This window comes from Dreissena polymorpha, chromosome 12, assembly GCF_020536995.1.
Source record: "Dreissena polymorpha isolate Duluth1 chromosome 12, UMN_Dpol_1.0, whole genome shotgun sequence".
Lineage (NCBI taxonomy): Eukaryota > Metazoa > Mollusca > Bivalvia > Myida > Dreissenidae > Dreissena > Dreissena polymorpha.
In genome coordinates, this window is record NC_068366.1 from 71,799,496 (window position 1) to 71,819,240 (window position 19,745).

Consider the following 19,745-nt stretch of genomic DNA (forward strand, 5'->3'; position numbering starts at 1 on the left):
ATATTCGTTCAGGAGAGTTTTACACTCGTGACCCAATTTTTCTTCCCACAAATACATTCTTTAAGGGCCTCGTTATACACAACTCTCAATATAATGTTATCACTGTCTTTGATTTTTAACCAATATTTGATTATTCTTATGTATCTGTGAACATACAGTGGGTATCTGCCCAGTTCGCCGTACACTGCAGCAGAACACGCATTAGAGACTGGTTGATTTTCGCCAAAATATTCGTATGTAATTATATCCGTCAGTCCCACAATTTACTTTTCAAATGTAATGTTTATTTGTCACATTTTGTGTAATTTGAATAAATAACAAAAATCCTATAGTGGTAATGGATTACAGTGTTCTTTGCATTTTCACTAATTGACAGTGAGTTTGGTAAATGAAAAGTTCGGTAAAAAGGTAAAAGAGTTGAATATGTCTGGGCAAAGGGCGTGAATAACTGTAAAGTATCTAAATGCGTGTAAATATCCTTGGTTTCGTTGACGTTTTTAAAAATATAAATTTACCGAAACCTCCAGATCTATTGCTCTATATTACTTTTGTAACGACCTTGTCATTTATTGAATTTACATGTAATCGTTTTTATTATAGAACTTGTTTCTAAGTTGGTATTTTTCAAACTGTGTCAATTAAATGGAATCATCGGGATTTTTATTTTAAAAAGGTCATCATGTTCGGAATTACGAACACTTCGGTTCGGAATTACGAACATATGTTCGGAATTAGAAACAGTTGGATGTCCGCATGCTTTGTAAATAATTTCTTTTTGGTTAGACTATTATATAATTCTATATTGGACTAAAGTATATCATATGCACATATCTAGTTGATTATTGTCTCCCTTTGATTGAAAGTGATCGTAATTCCGAACATCATTATAAGTGGCTTAAGTCTTCGGAAATAGGTACACCCGCTCTATATAAATTTTTTATTTATATATATATATATATATATATATATATATATATATATATATATATATATATATATATATATATATATATATATATATATATACCTAATCATGAGCTCTAAGCCTAATACATTCATTTGTAAATTTTATTTACTTCAACTGGAAACTACTACACTGACGTTCTTAACTTAGGGGAGACAACTTAAACCGTATTGCCCACTCCAATACGGTAGTTATATCCCCTACTCAATGTAATTTGTTGAAAGTTTTAACGGATAACAGTTTTTTTACTTGCATAAGCAGCAAAACATACTTATGGCAAAAACAATCATATGATAAATACCTATAAGCAATTAGATGACGTTAGGCTATAAAAAAAATTGCTGTATGCAATAATCATTATTATAAGAATAAGAAAGTAAAATCCTAGATTACTTATAATGTCCATTGATGACATAAGTATACAAAACAGAGCAAAATATACAAGAAACTAACATAAAATACAATATTATATTATGTTGAACCATAACAGGACAGAAGGCAAATAGAAGAAGTTTATGATTTAAACGGTTGCTATATATAACAGAAAATAACAAAGTAATGAACTATTTTAGACCAGCACAAATTTAAAACAGGAACATCAGCTATTTGGGAGAAAAGCATTTATGGGGAAAATAAAACAACAATATCAATTCATTTACAAGCACAACTCAACACATGCAATTACATGTGTTTTAAAAGCTGCATAAACAACATTTCATACTACTCAAAAAAGGAGATGTTTTTTACCTGAATTGGTGACCATGATCTGTAACCAGCGTGGCTGACTAATGCATTCTGCACATCATTTCAACCAAGTCAAGTCAATTTTATTGCCAAATACATTAGTACATAGCCACACAAAATACATAAGACATTCAATGGCGTGTAAATAAATGCTTAACATGGGTTACCATAATACTTCACAAAAGCAACGCAAAAGCAACGATAAAAACAACGAACAATATATGCAAATATTCTTAATTAATACTAATTGTGACAAGATCAGAGGCCACCATAGTAAATTTAGCTAGTTTGATCAATATCTTCCTATTCGAAGTTGTCATAATGTGCTTAAATTTTATAATAAAAAACGAATGTAGATAATATTAGGTTACAAATCACTAACCCATGTTTGTAAACTGATATCTTTTATATGTTGACAGATACAATTAACATCACTAGTGGTTATCTAAGATTATTAACCCAGTTGGAAATATGCAAATTAACGGCATCTAAATCTAGCAACAAATTATTAATTAAGGAAACTGCAAACACACGTACATACTCATCACATATTTACCATAACAGGCTAAATAAAACTCGTAAGCACCAATTTACAACATTAAAAATGCCTTATACAGTCTATCACAGGAAGGAATCTCGTCCTCGAGCTGGCAATACAGAGCGCTCGTAGTCGTGCAAGAAGTCGCGCCATGCTTCAGATGATCCAGGGCGAGCTGCGGCACAGGGCGGTCGGTTTCCGTGAAGCGGAAACCTGTGTTCTTCGGTAAACAAAAGGTGGTTTTATCATTGTCTTTGCTTGTTTGTACCATGACAACGCCAGGATTTTCAGATGAAATTTGGTAGCATTGATATTTCCTGCAGCGGAAGAACAAAATCAGCATCTTTGCAATTAAACTATGTGCAAATAATTTACGCTTTTTAATGATGTAACTAAAGATACAAAATATTGGAATAATACATTAAATTAAATCTATTATTGATGAGGTTTTTAATTAATTAAGGTGTAGTGAAAATAACAACATTCTGAGCGTACATGTGTCACCAGATGCTTTTGACAGCGCTCATTTTAACGAGCCGTTCACTTCGCTCTAAAACAATTTACCACTCAGAAACGCAGTTTGACGCATTTGAAGTCATTTAGAAAATCAAATTAAATTTAAGTCCTTTCTTAATATATTAAAGTTCGAAAGGCTTCATTCCCAACCCTAAGATACTGATGAGTAGCAAACAGCAAACAGCATAAAACCTGAACAGACTGTCTTTGCTGCATTTTAAGAAATTCGTCTTAATGTATTATTTGCTTGCCTATTTTGTGTTATTGTAGCATATTTTTTATCAATATATTACAATTAAGCACAAATAAAAATCGTATAATCTCCTTTTAAAAGCAGGTGCAAAATCAACGGGGGTTTAAGGGGTTCATCCCGGGGCTTCACACACGGGCTGTACAGAATGTAACACACCGTTAAGAATTTACTTTTGTAAATATCTTAAGTTATTGAAATATATTTGCAAAAATGTTAAGAACATAAAAGACAGTTTTTCTTACAGTTTGTGCCGTTGTCTTAAGGTATAAGAATAAATTCTTGAATACGTCTGAAATCGGTGACAACATTTCAAGTTGTGTGAAGCATACTCGTATAGTACAAATCACAATTTTGAACCAGAACGCATGCTTATTAAATACGGTAATTATGATGTATTTCACTTTCCCATAAGCAGCATAAAACCTGTCTTTGATGAACTATTTAAAAAAATTAAGAAACATTATTTTTAAAAGTTATTTGAAATAAAGCACCAGTTACCGTCGTGTTTACATCTAATAAAGTTAAAAGGGGTAACCCGACAAAGTCACGTGATCATGCAACCATTACAGCGCATGTAATTGCACGCAGCTTTGTAATACTTTGTGGACGGTATACTTGAATGTTGTCGTTTCCCTTAGGGGCTAGTTGATATGGCTGACCGATATCCTGGGATGGGCTCATGATGAACTGAAGTGTCTGACTAACCTCCTCACAGTCTAGAGTGTGCTTATGTATGGAATGACATCGGAATCCAGCGTAGACATACTGTTAACTGCAAGTGGGCCTTTCTGGGTGTAATGTTGTGGATAAATGCTAGCAGTTATTCCTCCAAAAACTTTTTGTTTCCATATAGGATTTTCAGCCTTCCAATTAACGTCTAGGGATCGTGGTAACGTTAGCGTGTGTGTGCCTTCGTGAATATCATAAATGACGTTCCGGTTGATCTTAAGCAATACAAAACGTCACTTTTTGAAAATAATTGATTCATCATTTATATTGTCTTGTTAATCATTCGAATCAAATGATGCGACAGGACGGCAAATATTTAAGTTTATGAAAATAATTTGCCTCGAATAATAAACACGACTTAAGATCTGGTGACAAATATTTCGATAATCGAGGGTTGTGTTCTATTTTTTCAGCGGAAGAGCTTAATGTTGTAAAAACTAAGAAGCAATAATAAACATTAATATCTTCCAACTTTTTGAGCGGAACACATTTTACTTTAAGGTCTAGCTGAAAACAATGGTACACACCGCATTGGTATTGGGTGCGCAATTTTGTCGTAGTCATTTGTAAAATAATCAAAAAAAAAATCAAAGCGAAGTTAATTTACTTAGTTATTGTGCTATGTATCGGGACACCACATGCGAAGATGAACGTGGATGCGCAACATATAAAAGCTTGTTATCAATTCCTGCTAGATCAGTGTCCTAAATTTTGAATACATCGGTTGTTTGACATGCTTATATACATGTTTTGTTTCTTGTGGAAGGTTAATTCACCGAGTAGTTAACAGCAGGCGCAAACATAATTACTGTCGTCGTTTTCGATTCGTTATTAAATAGAAGTAATTGAAAGTCAACACAACGTTAATAATTTAACGTTTCCGTTTTATTTCGATCCTTATTTATGACAAAACAACACGATATCCAAAGCCTTGCAAGAATTTAATAGGTCATTGAAATGATATTTGTTTACAACAAAATAACACATAAACCACAGATGAAGTTGAATCTCTGGGGAAATAATGCTTTTAGAAGTCAATACACGAGGATATTGCCCTTTGTAAATGGTTTTCGTAAACCATTTGGATGTTGTAATATTCTTTGTGAAAACAACAAAATATTGGTCGTAAACAGTAGTTCGATCCAAAAAAAGAAAAAAGAATGGCTAACAAGAGAGTCATTTTGCGTTGAATTAATTGAAAAATTGTGTTCCAATACTGATACAAATTTAACGAATAATCACAAACACCCAATAGTATTTCCTTATGGTGCATTTGTAACATTTTATAAGTTAATCAGTTTCAAACAATCCTTTAAGATGTTACTCGCTTATGTGCATTGTTCATATATTTATTAAAAATGAAAAAAAATACATTAAAAAATGCAAAGGTATTTCGCTCCAGTGATTGAGCTATAAATAGAAATAAAATACGACCATCGTTTATTTAATAATTTACTCGTAATCGTGTTTACTAGCTTATGTCACACAATAACAATGATTTAAGGCCTCCTCACACAAAGGCGATAGTCTCCCGACGTCAACTTGCGTGTACTGGCGAATAAGACTTCAGCAAAATTCGTTCTCATTAGTATATGTACGTTGCACGTCGTTGGTGGTGTTCGTATGGATGTGTTTGTGAGCCTTTGCGTCCGTTGCGATTAGTTTTGTTCGTCGGAAAATTTTAAACATGTTCAAAAAATTTTGGCGAATAAAAGTTTCGTCTATTGTTCGTTAAAATACGTTAGCCGACCGGAAAGTCTTCGCATAGCGTTCGTCATCTGGCGTTAGAGGTCGCAGCTCTCAGCTAATTTGCATATCATGATTACTTGATTTGCATATCAAGCGAAAGAGGATGATCCGAAAACAAATCTTTGCGATAGCTTGCGAACTTTTGCGAACAATAGCGAGGATTTGCGTATTGTAGCGAATTGAATCCGACGCATTTAAGCGATTTATAACGATAAGTTAACGTTCAGAAAACGAACAGTATACGCTCGTATACGAATCAATCCGAAGGGTAACTACGATAGGCGAATCTATGCGAATCCATCCGAATAATAGCGCTCCTGATTGTTTTAGTAGTTTGTGCAGACATATGCCTATATTTCATATATATAATGTTGAAGGTATCATTATTTCTTCGTCAAATGGAAGATATACAACGCCTTAAACTGCAGTATGTTGCTGTTATGGCCAATCAAGAAGTAGTCCAGCAACAACTAAACATACATCGCTTTCTCAGAGGCCGACTAAGGTGGAGAAGAGGAGCCAGAGCACGTAATATCTGGAGAAGACCATGGCTGCATTCCGGGAGACGGCGCCAATTTGGCATCTATGATCAGCTCATGGTTGAGCTCAGAAGTGAAGATCCTGGAACATTTAAGAAATTCCTCCGCATGCCTACTGAAATGTACGATAGTACGAAGGTTCGTCATCGATTCGTGAAGCAACACACTCGGTGGTACAGGGAGCCCTTGGATCCAGGGCCAAAGTTAGCTGTCACACTACGTCACCTGGTTTCTGGTGTCAAGTACTCAGTATTCCTGGCGGGTCACTGAGAATACCCTCTCTGTACTGGTCACAGACGTGTGCCATGCTATATGTGAAGAATATGTTGATGAGGTTATGACAGCCCCCTCTACACCTGAAGAATGGAGACAACTGGCTGATGGTTTCCTCAAGAATTAGAACTTTCCAAATTGCGTTGCTGCTATTGATGGCACGCACATAGCTATCAGAAAGCCTGCCAGCTCTGGTTCCTTATATTATAATTATAAGGGATTCTTCAGCATCATCTTACTGGTCATTGTCGACTCGGACTACAAGTTCGTATGGTGTGATCTGGGTTGTGAGTATTAGTCTACATAAATTTAACTGCATTATTTTGTAATTACATAAATTATATACATTTAGTGCTGTTTTCAATGTACAGTTGTATACTGACAATTTCTTATCCTTTTGTATTTTCAGGATACGGTTCAAGTGGATATGCCAAGATTTATAATGAATCAGAATTCCTTTGTATGGTGCTGGATGGTTCCATTGGAATCCCAGACCCACAGCCCTTTCCAAATGACATCGTCGATATGCCCTATTTCTTGGTTGGAGATGACGCTTTTAGCCTTAGCGAGAACATGCAGACACCCTATGGACATAGAGTCCTGACAAGAGACGAAAGCATCCTGAATTACCGGTTATCCAGGGCTAGGAGAGTATCAGAAAGTGCATTTGGGATTTTGGCCAACCGATTTCAGGTACAGTAAAGTGCCGCTATTAAGACCAGGAAAATAGTGGTCTCAATAGCGAAGTGGTCTTAATTTCAGACCATTTTCATTCATAAATTAACCATTTGGGACTTGAATATTGTCAAAAACGCATAATGTTTTTAATCTTCGAAGTGGTCTTAATAGCGGAACTTTACTGCAATACCCTTTTTCAAAACAATTTCATTTATAAAAGAATTGTTCACGTTAACTTTTAACACATAACAATACTGGTCATCTGTAATTTTAGATACTTCTCACAAAGATGAACCACAGCCCATCCACAGTAAGGCTGATTGTAAAGACATGCTGCATTCTCCACAACTTGATGATGATCAGGTACCCCACCATGCAGAATATACTGGTTAACCATGATGATAGAAGAGGCGATCTGGTTCCTAGGAAATGGAGAAGAGGTCGCAACTTGGAGGGTACCAGGAATGTCAATATCAGGGGCCACAACACAGCAATAAAAAAAGCAAGATTGTGAGAAACACTCTGAAGCACTGGGTCAACTCTCCAGCGGGATGTGTGCCATAGCAAGGCAGGATGGTGCCACATTAGATATTGAAATAAAGTGTAACATATTAGTGGAATAAATTAATAAAGAGTATTGTTGTTTTTGTATTGGCCTTATAAAGGGAACTAATAGTAAAAGTAAGACACGAAATTAACGCAAAATCTTTAATGAAAAAGACTTCATGTATAATCAACACGCATTGTCGAGTCGGAAAAAACTAAGTCTATATCAAAACGCCCGGATGCAGAAACACCGTTTCGGAAATATTTGGCGATATGCGCAATTATGCGCACGGTTGCGCTTACATTCGTATCTTAACGCTCTTAATAGCTCCTAATCGCTAACCGAGAGAACGAATATTATTTGCGCGACCTAACGCTTTCTAGCGAATTGCAGTAACTGTTCGTCAAACTTCGTAAATCATTCGCACCAAATAGTTCCTCTACGTTCACCTTTCGTTATAATATTACACAATGCAACACATTTTCAAGCAATTTCGGTAAGAATTCGCTAGAATTCATAAATTTACCCTTTTCGCCAGGCTTCGTATTATGGATTCGTCTATGTGTGAGGAGGCTTTTATCTACGATAATCCTCTACATATAACTTGAATATCGCAGGTTGTATTTGTCATAATACCATTAAAACATTTATGCGGTAATAACAGTCTTTACCTTCCGTCTATTACGGTAATACCATATCCCTTAAATTTCTTACTAATTTCGCAATACATGTGTAATAAGCCTTGTTTGATCATTTTTTTACATTATGGACAGAAGGTAAAAACGAAACGAGCAATTATTAGGGAAACATAAAACTGGCAGATGACTTAGGGTAACTGACCACCCGTATTCCCGTAGAGCATGGTCATAAAGATACAAATCGAGGAAATGTTGAAAACGACAAACAAAGCAAAGAAAAACCAGTTAAGCCGCAAGGAAACTTTGCCCCAGTCAAGAATTTCCGCTTCTACCCGTTCTTTGCCAATACCGTCTCCATTATATTGACATTCGTCTTTATAGACCGACTCCACCTTGGTTTTGTCGCACTTTCCTTGCTCCGGAAATCGATCGCCGTCACCCTTCGTGATATTCGAGGAGCGCTGGACTGACTTGATGCATTTCATGCACGTGGAGCACGTGATAAGCGACGATAACCATTCCGGTACGCTGTCGCGGCGACCCTCGATTCGGACAAGGCAGATGGAGACTATCGTTATGACAGCGCTTTCAACTATTTGTAGGGTGACAAACACAGATAGGTAGCATACGTTTTCTGAATTAGCCGGAAGGGTCGCCTGAACGATCGTCGCAAACACCATAAAGGAGAGAAACACGGTTACTGCGTATCCGGTTTTCTCGCCACTTCGTTCCGGTAACAGAAACACACAGTCGTTCAACGTTATAAGAACGATTAGCGGCAGGATAATGTTGTGAACAACGTATCTTGGTTTGCGCTTCAGATGCACGTCAAAAATCATCATGGGGCGCGGCTCTGTCAAGTTTTGGATCCTGACGCCAACTAGATCCCACTCGGGGTTATGTAAAATGTCTTCTAAGTGTGCCGCCGGCCCTGTATCTGGTCCCCAAATGCGGATTTCAGACGCCATGTATCCCCATGTCACGAATATCATTTTACAGGCCTGCCTGTCGAACGGAAAATACGTGATGTCAAAATTGCATCGGGAGGTGAATATCTGAAACGAGGCAATATATTTAAAATACAAAAATATAGATCTGTTCAGTGTCGATATATCAAACTATTACGCAAGCATCTTATACAGTTGATAAACCAGACAATATCGGTAAAATTACCATTCAAATTCACCCGTACCCGAAGGCTATGTTAACCTTCACTTTTTGTTGCTTCAATCAATCGTGAATTAAGGTAGCGCCACTGTAATGATTTCCCGCGATTTCTTCAAAGATCGAAGAGCCATTTTACCTGTTTACTTATAGATATATAATTTAAGCATAAATTATTGTGAAGTTGTCGTGGCCGAATGGTTAAGGCCATAGACTAGAAATATTTTGGGATCTTCCCGCGCAGGTTCGAATCCTGCCGACAACGCATACTTTTTGCGACGCCTTTTATTTCTTTTCTAACGTAATTTGATTTAATATAGCATATAAGCTATGTTTTTTTGTTAAATATGTTGAAATTTGTATGCACATTGTTCAATTTTTAAAATTAAGACAACGTTATGGCTAAATTGAGTGATTTGCTGCTGAAAATACAAATCATGCATGTTGCATTTTTATTTTTATTTAAAAAAGTAAACGGTAAATCTGTCTATTTTTTTGGTATTTTTGCTGCATATAGTGCATTTATAAAAACTAAGTTCAAAATATTCCTTAAATGATACTATTTTGAATTATTTAACACTTTGTTTTAAACTAACCCAATATCTACCATGCTGAAACCACTTACATTTTATGGCACTCTTCCATAGATTATTAGTTATAAAAAAAATGTCTGTAAAAGAAACTTATTTCATCTTGTTTAAACTTTAAACATCTTTACTGCATCTGTACACACCAACTGCATGCCCATATTTGGAAATCTGGATGAATTATGGGACTTTCATATACCCCAGGGGTGCAAATAAACTGTTCAAAAGCCGAGCGTGGGGGTGGTTTTGAAAAAAATAAGTATATTTATTTTTAAAGCATTGAAAGCCTACCTAAAAATGTGCATGTAGTTCAGTGATATGATGCTGATTAAGACAATAATACATTATATTATATTTGGAAAGGTGCACATTACAGTGGTTCTACCTTTAAATAGAAATCATGCCGAAGCCAAGTAATTAACTCAATGTTGTGGTTATATGCCCTAATTTTTTACTCGTCAAACAAAATCATAGCGAGACTATAAAAAGAACTAACACAAAACTACTGAAAATACAGAAGAAGATGAGTGATACAAATACCATGATGCATTGTATTCATTTAAAAACAACAATTATCAATTATAGAAAATGCAAAACATGAGATTTAGAATGAACCGTGTGTCATTGTAATGACAGAACACATAACGTGTAGGTTACGCAGCAAAAAATATGGTAGATGACAAGCAAATTATAAATCATATAATAAAAATTCATAAAGACACACATTTAATTCGAATTCTTGATTAATTTAGGCACTTTATATTTAACAATTTGATAATGTATAGAAAATATGTACATTTCATTTACATACAAAAGCAAAAAAAGAAAGCAATTTACCTATGTTAGCTAGTTAAAGAAGTCGATAACATTAATAGATAGACTACATGCTTGTAATATGTTTAATAGGTACACTTTTTATCAAATGGGCATACGTATGTTTGCTAATCTAACTGAAAATGCGGCATGAACAAAGTTTTCTTAACACAGATTCACTATCGGAAGACATTTAGAAGTTCTATTTATGTTTGCACATATTTGATCTGTTTCTACAATATGAAGGTATATATTTACATCTTAAATCTGTGTATAAGATGCATTCCAGCTTAATCTATGACAGATAATCGTAACCGAGATAAGCTAAATTTGTACTTTTTAATATTACCTAATACTAAATATGGTTGAATTTGAAAGTTTGCTTTATTCCTATAAAAAGAGCTCTACTCGAGTTAGCCAATCGACCGATCCAATTTTGTATAAAATTATTTTGTAATCTTTGTTTAATAGCACCTAGAAATATAGTATCATTACCGACATCCTGAAAATACCAGGCATCGTAAAAACCAAGTGTGCTTAGCAAATCACGTAGTAGGGAGTACCAACTTTCTATTTGTTTGACAGTTAAGGCGACCAAGTTCGCCGTATACAAAATCAAGTTGAGTGGTTCTTTTAACACCCAACATATTTTTACAAATAGCATATGAATGCGTTCAATAGTATCGCCATTGACAAACCCCCAAACTTCGCTATCGTAATTAAGAATAGGCAATATTAGTGTATCAAACAATTCTAGTCTTTGCTTCACAGTAATGTCGGTAAACGTGTTTTGTTTATCTTGAATATCGCATTCAAAGCTTTACCAGCTGGTGTGCTTTGTGCATCAGAAAAAATGATAGAAATGACAATTATATGGCAGATGTTTTTTTTCACAACCAAAACACTTTCAGTTTTTATTAAAAAAGAATACACCAGCAGAATGCATCTTATTTTGAAACGTTTGTTCTTTTCCTTGATGATAAATAGCCAATTGTTGAATTGTATATGGCAACATACATCATGAACGGTAAAAAGTAGAAATGGTATCGAACATTACAGTAGGAAATCGAATATTCCAGAATTCGAATAGGTTTGGCATCGTTAGTAGAAAATTATGGCAAGTTTATCCGTATAATTATTTAAAACACATTTTTAAAGGAAAAAACAAACACCAAAGCATATTGTATAGTTTAAACAACCTGGTAGGGTTCCCACGTGACAATCCCATCGGACGTGACGATCACATTGAGTGTCTGGTCTCCCAGCGTCTTGAAATCATCAACAGAGTTCTTGAGAGACACATCCGGTTTCCAGACGCTGTTCTGTGGGTAGACGCCCGTCTGTATGCCGTCATAGTCGCTCGGGTTCCAGACCAAATGTTCGTCACGCCAGCTTAGTCGTAAAGACGCAGAGACCTTCAACGTCTGCATCACCTCATCGACGTCATATATGACGTAGATCAGAAGAGACACATGGACGATTGTCGGTATGGATTGGTCCATCATTGGCCTCGATATGACGTCATATTCGTTTGTTTGAAATAACGTCTTACGTAGTGACGTGACATTATGTAGGGAATATGACGATACCGTTGGCGCTAGTAAACTACCGAAAACCATAACACATAAGAAATCCATTTTATGACGCTAGTTTACGCTTATGGTACTCCTTCGTTTCATATGTGATTAAACCCGGAATTTAGTATTGTAGAGAAACTTGGAGAATACAACACCGTAATAATTGGCTATGATAGTAAATAATTCAACGTGGAACAAAGCTTTCTAATTGTTCTTTGATATAATCGCGGAATAAATGAACTGTAATTACGCACAGCGACTAATCGCCATCGGTTGTTAATTCTGATCGATGGCGCGAGAAGCACTGACAATAGAAGTACATTACCGTACGGGAAATGTAATCAATTTCTGCTCATAGATATTGCGATTCCTAATGGGAAGATGAATACAAACTAATTGCTGAACCCGTTCAATTTGATCATAATCAATGCTGTCGTTTAAACATATTGTTCATTAGATTTTTCCGATGGCAACGTTGGTACTTATATTTGATAACGTCAGTGCTATTAAATAACAACATGTGCTATGAAGCATTCTCAATCTGTGTGCTTAGCAATAAAAGTATTAATTTTAACATTACTGTATGATGACGTCATACAATTACGCTCACTAAAATGCTATAACAGTCACAATCAAAACCGTTCACACACTTTGTGTATGGAACAATATGCATTGTCAAAGGTTTTGGAGACCCGGACTAGTTTAAACTTTTGCTTAAGCCTTTCGTTATTATAGCTTTTAATCACTACTTTAAGAACACTTCTTTTTTCAAGTAAATGCCATACACAATAAAAACGTTTGTTAGCTTTATACAATAGCAGTTACAATTTGGAAACCTAAGTTAATTTGTGTATTTTTACATATTTCTTAAATGGTTCATGATGCATGAGCTGATATTGATTGGACGAGAAGACTTCAAGTGAGTTTTAGTTGGTGACCCAAACTTTTATCATTATTTTATCATTTGTTGTCGTATGTTTTATGTCATTTTATTTTTATGTATTATCTATGCAACAAATGTATATATTTTGCCCTAAAACGACTCGAGGACAAGCCATAGTCTCCTGACAAAATTTACCATTACCATATTGCCATTTATCAGTACATGAATTGTTACATACTAAAACGTTACGTTGACATCAGTATTAAGATAAGATTTTTTTTGTAACATTCAACATTTGTTGACCTGATGAAAACAAATGCAGTGCAGATATTTCGCAATACTGTGTATGCGTTGACTAGGTTTCGTGTTTCAATCTTACATACTTGTCAAACGTAATTGCAGCATAGAGTGTACAGGTATGTCTATTTTTTAATAAGTCACACGCCTTTTGACCTCTGATAAAATACTTTGTCATTCTTAGTCCGATCATCACGTTTGATTTATATGTTATTCTCGTGATAATGTCTTCAAGTTTGAGAAAAGACGGACAAACGCTCATATAAACAGCCGTAGCAAATGGTACGAAAAGTTTGATATTTTCACTGAGAACGAACTTTATTCAGCCAATAAATTTTAAACTTCACAGGAACATATACCACTAAATAAGGTACTATTACATTTTGAACTTTAACACGGAAATAACTGTTGTTAACATGAACGTGTGGTTGATTTTTAACACATTTACAGATGACAAAAAATTGCTAAGCGTGGCGAGCATCTAATCGGAATCAGAATGAACTTTAAGTTAAGCTGAAAGTATTCTCGCACTATATTTATGCTTACAATACCATCCCAAAGAAAACACTGGTACAAGTAACATTAAAGAAGAAAAATGCAAAGAAAAATAACCAATCCAGTTGAATGATTATCCGACTCATGTCACCCTTGTCCAATGTGTCAGAACAAATGGTGGCAGTATCCTCTGAGTCAACGGAATGTTTAAACTCTTTTAAAGCTGTCAATTTCTGTTTTTCTAAAATAACATTCGATTTTTTAGAGCGAACGTCTTTGATGGGTCTATATTGCCAGGAGTCGAAGCATTTTGCAATACTTATAATTGCTTTCGGAATATGGCCAGTGCAGCTTTCAAGCCGAACCAATAAGATGGTGACAATGGTTATAACAGCACTCTCGATGATTTGCATGGTTACAAAAACGGATAGGTAGCACACGTTCTCCGAGTTCACTGGAAGCGTTTCTTGTACGATGGTAGAGAAGACAACAAAGGAGAGAAATACTGTGATGGCATAACTTGTTTTTTCGCCACTCTGACCCGGTAAAAGGAAAACACACCCATTTAGTGCGATCAACACTAGCAACGGAAGTATAATATAAGTAACGATGTACCTTGGTTTTCGTTTCAGGTGAAGGTTAAATACCATCATAGGCCTCGGTTTTGAGAAGTTACTTTCGGAGACTTCGACAAGAGTCCATTCTGGGTTATTGATGAGCTCCTGCCAATTAGCAGACGGACCAGTGTCTGGTCCCATGATACGTATTTCGTCAGATGTATAGCCCCATGTCACAAACCGTAATTCACACGTTTGTTTGTCGAATGGGAAATACGTTATATCAAACGCACACCGAGAAGTAAAAATCTGTAAATTGAAAAGACCAATTAACAATAGTATTTCATTAGCGCTGATTATCAATTTCTTAATAGTATTGTTTCACCCAGCGTTGGTGACGGATGTGTAAACAATAACTGAAAGTATTTGAAAAACACATTACCTGGTGTTGTTTCATGCATTAACACAACAAATAACTTACATGAAATGGTTCCCACGTAACGATCCCTTGATTAGAAACGATGACATTCAGCGTGAATCCCCAAGTGTTTTGAAATCATCAACCGTGTTTTTCAGTGCAATTCCAGGCTTCCAGACGTACTCTTGTGGAAACACACCGGTGGTTATTCCGCCAAAATCATCCGGTTCCCACATGAGATTTTCATCCACCCAATTTAGAAGAAGAGATCCTGAAACCTTTAGTGTTTGTGTCACCTCGTCTATGTCATAAATCACAAAGATGTTAAGCGAAACGTGAACTGATGTTGTATTCGATTGGTCTCTCATTGGTCGAGCTATTTTATCATACTCATTCTTGACAAATAACGTTTTTCTGAGCAATGTTACATTGTAAATAGAATACCCCATTATAGGAACAACGCCTAGGATGACAGTTATCAACGTGAAGCTGACTAAAACCGCTTTCGCCATTTTTGAACGATCCTTGTCTTCAAATGGTGGCTTGTCGATTTCGTTGTTGAAGTCGTTTATATACTTGTTCAAGTCCCTCGAGAACACTTTTCATTACCACATAATACTTCGTCTCAACGGTGTATGAATGCATCCCTAGTGAAAAGCACTCCAAAATATAAATGTAAACACGTTACAAGAATTTACCGGTTTGTTGAATGGATGTTTTCTAGAACAAAACATTATCTCAAAGGAGTACAGTCAATGGCAATAGAAATGTTAGAGACGTTTATTGAGAAATTGAGGACGTTGACACTAAAAGAAACATTAATCATACATAAATAGTTTGTGTCCATTAACTAGATTTTCTCTAAACTGTACGCGGTATTGTGGGAACAACTTACTACCATGGACACATATAATATCACCGGTGTATGAAAACCTCAAATTTTCTACATCAGACCACGTATAGGGTTATATCCATACAAATTTGCTTTGTTTTTTCCCCAGCACTTATGCTTTTTTCTGGATTCATAGAATGATTAACAACTTCCAATATTGTGATTACCAAACTTTATTATGCCGCAATTGCATTTTTATATATCGAGGAATGTTCAAATGGTTCCTCAAGATAGCGTGATATTTAATATTTGGATCATAATTAAAAGGAGTGTTTGATGCTAGATATTTTCATATTAATGGACACGAACGATGTCATTAAATCGGTGAGAAAATAAATATGACTCCTTATGCTTGACGTATAGATAAGTGTACACATGAAATTAACCTATAAAACATTTTTTCTTAAGAATTTTAACTAGCGCATAAAAGACAGTTTTTATTCTGAATATGGCAGTAGGAAATACATCAGACTTACTTTATTTTATAGTCCTGTGTTCTGGGACAAAATACTATGTCTACAGCATTTATGTACATGGTAATGTTTCACGAAACGTGTAATTTTGTCACCGATTTCAGACGTATTCAACGATTTATTCTTAAATCTTAAAATATCGACACAAGCTGCAAGAACAACTGTCTTTTATGCACTAAAGAGTTTTGCAAATGTATTTCAATAACTTGAGATATTTGCTAACATAAAGTTCTTAACGGTGTGTTAAAATTCTGTCCAGTCCGTATGTAAAACCAGGAAATCCCCGTTGATTCTGCACTCTCATAACACAATTTCATACAGTAATGAATCTTTTCTAAATGCAACGATACTCTTGGACAAACATCGTACTTCAATAAGGAATACTTCCACTACTTTGCATAATAATATCTGATATGTGTAAACATTTTATAGATATGAAACGTATTTATTTTTAATAAAACAACACCGAACAGCCATTCTTATACAAAACTTGCACATTAAATGTTTGTCTCTTCATAGATCAAAAGACATGAATCGACCTATATCTTACGGGTAAAACAGGATTTCTTATAAAATATATTGATGGATATTCTATCTTGCCCCATATATCCAAGATTTCGAGGCGGATTTTATGATACTATAATGCGTGTTATGGTAGGTTTGAAATCTTTGGAAAGCAAACATTGCAAACAAATTTTAAAAACTGAAATTGTCAATTCAAAAAGTACTTTACCTACTAAGACCAATCGTTCACTAGGTTTTACTTAGTTACACACTCGTCGAACCTGTCGCTGAATGTTGTATCTAATCAATCAGTTGTTTACAGTAAGGTTATTGCAGGAAACAATGGATATACACCTTTTAATGGTACAAAATACATATAATTGAAACACCGTTTCTGGAGACTTCACGCGGTTGTTTCATTTGTGACCCTGCAAGGTACTGTTTGTGTCTCATTATAAAAAGGTTTAAGTAATAAAACACAATCATCTTTATGTTTATAGAACAGATATATGGAATACATAGACTGGACAAAACATACGTGCTTATATATAAACTCACTAATGCAATGTTTACAGTTCATTTTAATACTTTGGTAATTGCTGATTGTCCTAAGATTGTTTTTCGATGAACATTAATATTGTATATAACAAACGTTACAAAAAAGTTTCTTGTAGTATTAAAACAGAAACTTAATACGTTTTGTCAGAAAGTGTTTTAACTTCTAATTGTGAAGGGGTCGTGAATTCTGGTCAGTGATTGAATATCATAGTTTTGCAATTAAGCTTGTATGGATAACTGATAATCTTTTTCCCCTATAGCTACCTTTTTAATTTAACGTGGTATCAACTAGATATTCAATCAAAACTGTGATTTATACTTCAATATGTAATTGTAAGAAAAATAAAATGAAAAAACTGAGTATACATTTTTTTACTATTAAGGAAAACCTGTTTGTTGCTATTAATTAAATAATTTAATACCAACGAAGCAGCTGTTCTTTCTTTTAAATATTGATCTGCAAGAAAACAATCCGTTTTAAAATGTTTGCATAACATCGGTAAATTTATGTAACCAAAAATGGATGCAAAGATAAGGCTAACAATTTTAGCATGATTAATAGGAATATGAACATGAAACGAAGAGATAAGTCGATAAAAAGAAAACAAAACTCCTAGAGTTTAAACATATATGGGTATTGGAGCAAACAATTTCCCAAACAAAAGTAAATTGTTATATTAATTATTTATATTTATTAATTTTTAGTGTAACCAGCAACCGAAAAACTGTCACCACGAAGGAAACATATGCAATTTGCTGATAAAATTCAATCAAAAACTGACGTTGAAAAATTAAAATGTTTCATTACGAACGATTTAAATTATTACTTGTTTTAATTAGAAAATATTGAATAACATAAATACTTTACTTGCTTTTGAGGTAAGATTTTGGTTTTTCTGTGTGAGGGAATTTCTACCGAGAAGTTACTAATATGTAAATAATAGGCAGCTTTAAGTCATCTAAAAAGATCAAAGAGATCTTGAATTAAGAGTTGACAGTAATTCAAAACTATTTAGAAACGAGCGATGGTGTTTAGGCATTTGTTTGACGCTGCGTGAAACGTTTTATCCCACCTATGTTTTTAAAGCACCATAAAAGACAACCTCTAGACACGTAAGAATGCTTCGGAAAAGAATAAGTTAAGAAAAAAACAGTTTCAATGAACGTTTATAACTATGACAAGTGTTACTTAGAAACCTCTTCGAAGTGTACCGAAGATAGATATGGTTTCGTGTAAAACAAAGATAACCTTGCAGTTTCCATATCTACCCTGTAAATTTATGCGACGTGGTCTTTGTAGTTTAAGCACAACTGAAAACCAATTATAAAATAGTTTCGCATTTTCTTCTCGGCGCAGCGACATAGATCGATCTAGACTCATATGAATCAATAACATTTTACAGAAGAACAGAAAGGTTCAGGTTTATTTTCACCGGTTTCTGTGAACGGGAAAATGGGTTTTTAAAAGTATTAAAAAATGCCAGACTGATGTCTCAAAGATTGATATAGTATGCTTTGAAAAGAGTCTTTCTCAAAGTACAGAAGTATCGCAAATAATGTTTTCGTAGTGCTTCAAACAAGTCGTAAACGGCATCGATTTATCTATGTCAGCCAACAAGAATTGAAATTAAAACATGTTCGTGTTGTGTAAAAACGATGTTATGATGAAATGCATAATAATAACTATTTCTTCATTGGACTTGCTATGACTACTGACAAGTGTTCAAGGTGTAAATATTTGGGCAAGGGGATCTAAATGTATGTGGACAATAATATTGTCATGCTGATTCTTGGTGTGTATAACACACAATGCTAACGTTAAGTTGTTAACTAGTGAGCACAAGGAACTCATGGGTCATGACAACGTTACGTTTCGTTATGTCGACCCAAAACATAATCCATGTAAATGACTGCTAGACGAAGACATTTGGTGACATGGACCACAATGGCCCAGGGGCGTACCTAGGCATACGGCAGTACGCACGTGCGTATAATTCAGTTTCAAACTTGAAAAAAATGAAAACTCGAAAAATGCAATAAAAAGTGAGGGCTTAGGGGGGTTAGGGGTATAATTATGTAAACAAGCAAACAAGAGGTCCACTTTTAGAAAATAACAGTGGGTACAAAACACAACACAGTCTTAACTCCAAACATACGAAGTAAAGTATTTTTTCACTGATGAGGGGTAGTAATCACTGTGTAGACTCTACTCTACGACTGTGTTGTCGCCCTTCAATGTTGTGTGAACCAATATTCGGACACGGGTACCAGATTATGTTTACATGGCACAAATTTTCAAAAATGTCGGCTTTATCCAGATGTTTTTAGAGATAGCGTAAGCGAAACATGAGATGATACT

The 19,745-nt window shown here is 34.9% G+C and overlaps 2 protein-coding genes and 1 non-coding gene across 3 annotated transcripts; 1 reads left to right on the plus strand and 2 right to left on the minus strand.

Moving 5' to 3' along the window:
* Nucleotides 1-5,993: 5,993 nt before the first annotated feature.
* On the minus strand, nt 5,994-12,234 carry LOC127852717 (neuronal acetylcholine receptor subunit alpha-7-like). The gene is made up of 3 exons (XM_052386669.1): nt 11,932-12,234; nt 8,436-9,223; nt 5,994-6,114 (listed from the first exon to the last, which is right to left on the minus strand). Exons 1-3 carry the CDS (start codon nt 12,232-12,234, stop codon nt 5,994-5,996), a joined length of 1,212 nt encoding a protein of 403 aa, XP_052242629.1.
* Trnas-aga (transfer RNA serine (anticodon AGA)) lies at nt 9,516-9,597 on the plus strand. The gene has a single exon. It is a non-coding gene; the product is annotated as a tRNA-Ser (tRNA).
* Nucleotides 12,235-14,031: 1,797 nt separating the features above from the next.
* Nucleotides 14,032-15,327, minus strand: LOC127852718 (neuronal acetylcholine receptor subunit alpha-7-like). Its single transcript, XM_052386670.1, has 2 exons — nt 15,106-15,327; nt 14,032-14,850 (listed from the first exon to the last, which is right to left on the minus strand). Exons 1-2 carry the CDS (start codon nt 15,325-15,327, stop codon nt 14,032-14,034), a joined length of 1,041 nt encoding a protein of 346 aa, XP_052242630.1.
* Between the last annotated feature and the right edge of the window lie 4,418 nt (nt 15,328-19,745).

What these genes read in the sequence shown, in the direction of transcription:
- LOC127852718 (XM_052386670.1), bottom strand. Translation starts at nt 15,327, where the DNA reads ATGAGAGACCAATCGAATACAACATCAGTTCACGTTTCGCTTAACATC. An exon ending in GAATTGCACTGAAAAACACG is followed by an intron (nt 14,851 to 15,105) that starts GTTGATGATTTC and finishes TTCAATTTACAG; the next exon opens with ATTTTTACTTCTCGGTGTGC.
- LOC127852717 (XM_052386669.1), bottom strand. Translation starts at nt 12,234, where the DNA reads ATGGACCAATCCATACCGACAATCGTCCATGTGTCTCTTCTGATCTAC. An exon ending in TCACGTGGGAACCCTACCAG is followed by an intron (nt 9,224 to 11,931) that starts GTTGTTTAAACT and finishes GCCTCGTTTCAG; the next exon opens with ATATTCACCTCCCGATGCAA. An exon ending in AACTGGTTTTTCTTTGCTTT is followed by an intron (nt 6,115 to 8,435) that starts GTTTGTCGTTTT and finishes TAAATGTTCCAG; the next exon opens with GATCTTCACTTCTGAGCTCA.